This window comes from Salvia hispanica, chromosome 4 (genome assembly GCF_023119035.1).
Source record: "Salvia hispanica cultivar TCC Black 2014 chromosome 4, UniMelb_Shisp_WGS_1.0, whole genome shotgun sequence".
NCBI classification, from domain to species: Eukaryota; Viridiplantae; Streptophyta; class Magnoliopsida; order Lamiales; family Lamiaceae; genus Salvia; species Salvia hispanica.
In genome coordinates this window covers 24,086,802-24,092,935 of record NC_062968.1, presented here as the reverse complement: position 1 = coordinate 24,092,935, position 6,134 = coordinate 24,086,802, and the positions used below count along the sequence as shown (strand labels likewise).

The window sequence follows — 6,134 nt, the reverse complement described above, 5'->3', positions numbered from 1 at the left end:
ACTTTATTACCCCTACATTAAATTGTTCATTAGTATACTTAATTAATGACATTGCTCTAATTATGCGTATTCAATTATTTTGTTAGCATACTACCTTTATATTTATGATTGACAATATTTTTTTAATCTCATCTTTCTCTTTCATTTATTTAAAGACACATATTTAAAGTTTTAAAATAGTGTAATTCCATCTATATATTTAGTGTTCATTTATCAATCTAATAAAGTAAGATATATTTATCAGCAAATAATTTATAATGGATTTCTTATCAAATTAGTTTTTATAATTTTAATTTAAATAAATTACTAAGTCTACATAATTAATATTTGTTCTTTCCAAAATTTAATCTCTATATATCCTTAATTTCTGAAACGTTACAATTGAACCTCGATAAAAAATAAAATCATATGTTCTTAACTCGTCAAATTTCTTTTATAAAATAGTACTATTAGACTTCTTGGCTCCACTCCACTCAACGGAATTGTTAACGGATGACCAATTGTGATTCGATATGAAATGTACATGACCAAAAAATTCAAAAGATAAAGTTTAAAACCAAAATAATAAAATGGGCATATGTTCAAGACCAATTTTGGTCTTTACTCTATATAATATTACTAAACTTAATTAGTAATATTACTAATTTAAGTTTAGTAATATTATTATCACCATAATATTCAATTTCAAAGTCATACATAATATAAAATTAAAATAGTTACTTATTTTATAGCACAATTAAAAAAACAAGTCATATTATGTAAAACTAACAATATTATAATCACAAAATAAACAATAAAATACGGAGTTATCTTATATAAAAATTAAAATACAAACTAACTAATGGTATATACAAAGTATAAAAAATAGAAAGAAAATCAAACTTGTACAAAGCACATTACGAATATAATTAAGATATAAAAATAATATAGTAATAAAATATACTAGCTTCCGAATACTACTACTTAAAAAAATATAAAAATCTGCCTAATATTTGTAAAAATAAAGTCTAATCTAATGCATTAACGAAAACAATATTACAATTTAGCTAAAATCAATACAGATATATATCTAATTTGATTTGGCATGTATAATCCAATTAGGGTATATTAGTCCATATTTGAATTAATCTTATGTCAAAGAGACATAAAGGTATTATGTCATGGAGACATTATGTCTCTAAATCACTACTCTATCTGCCCTAATTTACCTGCCCAAATCCCTATACTTCAAACCCCACACGTCTTATCCGGTTTGAGTATATTCACTATCTATCATTATAGACTATATAGTGAATAATTAATTTTCTATTTTATGTAACTAAATAATCCTTTCATTTTCATCGTTATAACTGTTAATTATTTCAACTCACACGTAACCATTTTTGAATAAGGGACAAGTGTTTCAAATTTTATGCATTGTACATTATCTCCAATTAAATTCTAATCCAAATGACAAAATAATTTTGATTTGATCAGATTAACTAGTTTTAATTAGAGAAAAATAAATTCTTTTAAATTTAAATAGAGTGGATTCATCACACATAATAGTTTTTGCCGACTTCAAAAAACTAGTCAAACTCTTTTATTAGTATTTTTTTCTTTTAAGGGTTTTAATCCAACAGAAACATTGTTATTTGTTCATATAAGAGATTTTCATTGCATTTATTATTTATCGTTGTTTGTAAAATTCTGTTTTCTCACCAATATAGTTGTCTAGCTATAGTATTGTAAAGAATCTGAAATGGGTCCAGGTCAATAAATAGGAAAAAATTAAAGAAAAGGAAAGAAAATTATACACGTATATATCTTCGATTAATTACGCCTTATATATAGACCAAGATTTTTTGGCTTTTTTCCAAAATGTAGAATATCTTATGCAATTATAGGGAGAAGTATATTTATCGAGACAGCTCGCATAAAAAAATTCATGTTTTTATGTAACATGTAACACATGATTTATATTTTGTACAAAATCATATTTTTCTAATACTATAGCGTTGAAATATGTGATAACTTAATGAAACCTGATTAGCATTTCTTAATAAAAAAAATAATGCTATTATTAGATAAAATTTTCAATATTAAAAAAGTTAAACTCAATTTGGATATCATGAATCATGCATGATTAGTGTTTGTAAAGTTCAACAAAAACAAAGAAACTAAAATTGAAGGAAAAGGATAAAATCAAACTTAAACAAAATAAATTTTACTAATTTACATTAAATATAGGTTCAAAAATGTTCTTACATTCTCATTTTTTTTAACTTTGTTCTAGTATAAACCCTTATAATACACATACATATACTAGTAATATTTATATGTATATATAGATATAAATAGGATGTGGTTCCTAGTAAAAAAGGTGAGCTCAGACACCTCACATGCCAAATGTTTTATTCTGTTATGTACTGTGTATTTTATATATTTATTGTGTTCACTTACATTAGAAGCAATAATTTCACAACTGTAAATTGCTCCCAACTTATCTCATTAATTATCTGTATTATTGCACCTTAATTACTGCTATATCCCAAGTTGCTGACAACAGGTGCATTCATTTATAAATATGTCTAGTACATATCATCAAAGGTTTAATATCATGTGCACGATCATTTTTATTTTGTATAGGATATACTTTAGCACATAAAATATACATCCCTCTCATTGTATCTCATTTTTCAATATTTGTGACTGTTTACTAGATTAAATAATTTTATTATAATGTAATTTAAGAATTAATTATCTGTAAATTATATATGCATGATTGTTGTAATCATAAAATTATTGTCTTGAATGATACTTATATAATTTGGACAAATTTATACTCCATATACCAATAAAAACTATACAAATGTAATTTCCTACTTTTGTTGTTCATATCATTTCACATATATACTTTGGTGTGTATGAAGTCACATTTCAGCAAAATAATAGTAGTAATAGTTACAAGAAACTGAGTTCATTTGAGTACAATACACAACACCCATGAATTCCTTAGTTTCTTATTCGATTTTTTTCTTAAATAGAAATTTGAAGATAATATACTAAGAATTAATCCAATTGCTTGATTATTTTGTTCCCACAACAATAGTATGAGTAGCGAAATAATGATTAGTTTTTATTTGTATATAAATTTGAATAAATATATGTAATACCTTCAAAAATAATTACTATAATATAAATGAAATACATTTATTTTTCCTAAAGCTCAACACATGGCAGGACCAATCTGAATATGATCATTCACATATAAAATAATATTAAATTTGTTATCACTTTATCCAAATTAATTCTCCTACATACCCCGTAATAAATGTTAGCATAAATAAATAGACACAATTTACGTAATAAACTTGATTTGTTACAAGTTGCTTAGAATTAGGGTTTATGTCTTGTCAAGTCAATTTTTCTGTTATCCCCACAAGTTTAACATGATCAAGCAAAAAAGATATTTCCAATCCGAAAACAAAAATTATATCTAACAAACATTATCAAAATCAATAATCTTTGACATTTACACTCCATTAACAAAAAATAAAACAAAAAAAGGTAAAGTAATACAAATTTTAAATACTGTCCCCCTCTTATTTCCTCAATTTATTATTTTTTCAAAATAATAAATAAATTGTAAATGAAAACATCTAAAAACAAAATTAAATTATATAACCTTCCGGCGGCGGCGCCTCCGCCGGCGCCGCCCTCCATGTGAATTCAGAGGTTTTCACTGCAAATTCAAAACGGTATTCTGACAGCTTTGCAGCTTTTGCCCCCACCATTTTTTCTATCTCTCTCTCTCATTTTACTCCGGCGGCTGCTTGTTAGCCACCATTTTGTAGTCACCTCCTCCTTCGTCTTCATCGCTGTCTTCGTCGTTGTCATCGTCGTTATTCTCGCTCTCGTGGTCCGGCAAGGGCAATGCGGGGTTCTGCTGCTCAGGCAGCGGCCACTGCTGCTCGGGCCGGGCCATGATCGGCTCTGCGTTGATGGAAACGGCGGTGTCGGTTTTCGCCCGCTCTTTGTATATGGCGTCGAGCTGGTGGAAATACGGGCACGTTTTCGAGTCGTCCGGCCGCTTCTTGCTGCTCTCCTTCACCTTCTTGAAGTATTTGTTTATGTTTTCCCATTTCTCTTTGCATCTCTTCGAGCTCCGATTGTAGCCCATTTTCCCCATCGCGCTCGATATCTCCTCCCACAACGGGCCCTTCGGCCCGTTCTCTTGATACTTCGTGTCGAGGCCCGTCCGCAAGTTGATCAGCGCTTGCACCTCGGCCTTCGGCCACCGCGACGAGCTCGCCAAATTCGAACCGTCCCCGCCTCCCCCGTTGTCCGCTCTTGGCGCGTCTGGCGCTTTTGTCAGACGCGCTGGTTCCGGTACTGGTACAAGTACTGGTTCTGGTACTTGTACCTGTACTGGAACCGCAGCAGTCTGCTGCTGCGGCGGCAGTGGAGGCTGTGGTTGTGGCTGCATTGCAGCAGTTGTGGAAACTACATTAGCAGTAGTAGTTGGGATTGGGGATGGGATTGGGGTTGGGGTTGGGATTGGGATTGGGATGTTGTTTTGGTCGGTGAGTTTCTGCAAAAATGCGATCACCGCGGCGTCTTTCGCCGCGGCGATCGACCTTTCCTGGGCCAGGAAATCGTGCTCGCGGTTCATCCTGGCCATTTCCTGCATCCGCCACGCCTCCTCCCGCTCCACGCGTTCGCGCTCGCGGCGCTCCAGCGTGTCGAGGAACTTCCGCTGCAAATCCTCCTGCTTGTGGACCACATCCGTCATCAGCCTCTGGAAGAAATCCTTCCATTTCCGCTTCTTCCCCCTCCGCCGCTGTATGTCCTCGTCCGACGACGTGGAGCTCGTCGACGCGGAATCCGAGCGCGGCTGCGGCGGCGGATGGAAAAGAGCGGAATTCATGATGAGGTGGTCGGAGGTGTGGATCGGAGGCGGCAGCACGGTCAAAGGCGTCGGGCTGCAAGTGGATGGAACAGTAGCAGCGATCTGCGATATCGGCGGCATTGGTAAAGAGCTCACCGCCATTGGCCGCGGCGGAGGCGGAGGTGTGAAAGGCGGCGGAGGAGCGTTCTCCAACGCCTCCAACTGATCGAAGAATCGATACGTTTTGCCGTCGGATTTCGAGGCGCGGCCGTCTTTTGTCCTCTTGTGGTACTTGTACACGTTCTCGAATTTCTCTTTGCATTTCTTCGCGCTTCGTTGAAATCCAAGCTCCGCCATTTTCCTGATAACAACAACTCGCCCAAATTCATCAATCAAATTCAAATCCAATTCACTTCTCCAATTCCTTTTCCTTTTTCACATCGATTAATCACACAAACTCATCAATAAAGCCTGATTTAGATGACACGATCCAGATTAGCTAGCTGAGGAAGACGACGATCAGATTGATTACTCTTTTAAACTTCAATTTTAGCTAAAATTAACAACAAATCGACTGAATTCCGATCTAGAACCGCCATTTCCACATAAAATCGAAGCTCAAAACAAATCAGAAAATCAAATTACCTCGAAATCTCTTCCCATAACGGACCTTTCAGGCTTGAATCTCGAAAAGCAGCATCCATATCCGAGCGAATCCGCAGCAAAGCCAGAGTCTCCTGCCGCGGCCAGCGATTTCCGCCGCCGCCAATATCCTCGGCGGGGATTGAGCTTGATGCGCCGACCTCGCTGCTTCCGCCGCTCGCTCCGCCGCTCTCCGCAGCAACCGCAGCTGCGCCGTCGCCGGAGCTCCCCATGAGGCCTGAGACGCCGAGCATCATGCAGCAACAACAACACCACACAAGTCTCTTTCTTCCAAACGCGAATTACTGGAAAAAAATATAAAAATTTATATGGGTGAAATTTTTGTGAGGGGTTTTATGAGGAGATTTTAAAGGTGGGGTGAAATATATTTAATTTATTTCCGGTGGGATCTTCCTGTCAATTTCATACTTTTATATGTATACAAATAAATAAATGGCTTTTTAAAATAAGAAAAGGTGAATTATTTTTTATGAGGAATCTTATATTTTTCTGGTCCGCTCTGTAACTGTGTGGTAAAGAGCAAAACCATTATTTTTCCAAAAGCGTCACTAATTCTACATCAAACTCAGCAATGATATAAAAATATCTCTACATGCAGCCA

The 6,134-nt window shown here is 35.0% G+C and overlaps 1 protein-coding gene across 1 annotated transcript; it reads right to left on the bottom strand.

Annotated features, from left to right (window-relative positions):
* Window positions 1-3,562: 3,562 nt before the first annotated feature.
* Window positions 3,563-5,881, bottom strand: LOC125222868 (trihelix transcription factor DF1-like). The gene is made up of 2 exons (XM_048125713.1): window positions 5,516-5,881; window positions 3,563-5,231 (listed from the first exon to the last, which is right to left on the bottom strand). Exons 1-2 carry the CDS (start codon window positions 5,767-5,769, stop codon window positions 3,800-3,802), a joined length of 1,686 nt encoding a protein of 561 aa, XP_047981670.1. The 5' UTR covers window positions 5,770-5,881; the 3' UTR covers window positions 3,563-3,799.
* Window positions 5,882-6,134: the final 253 nt, after the last annotated feature.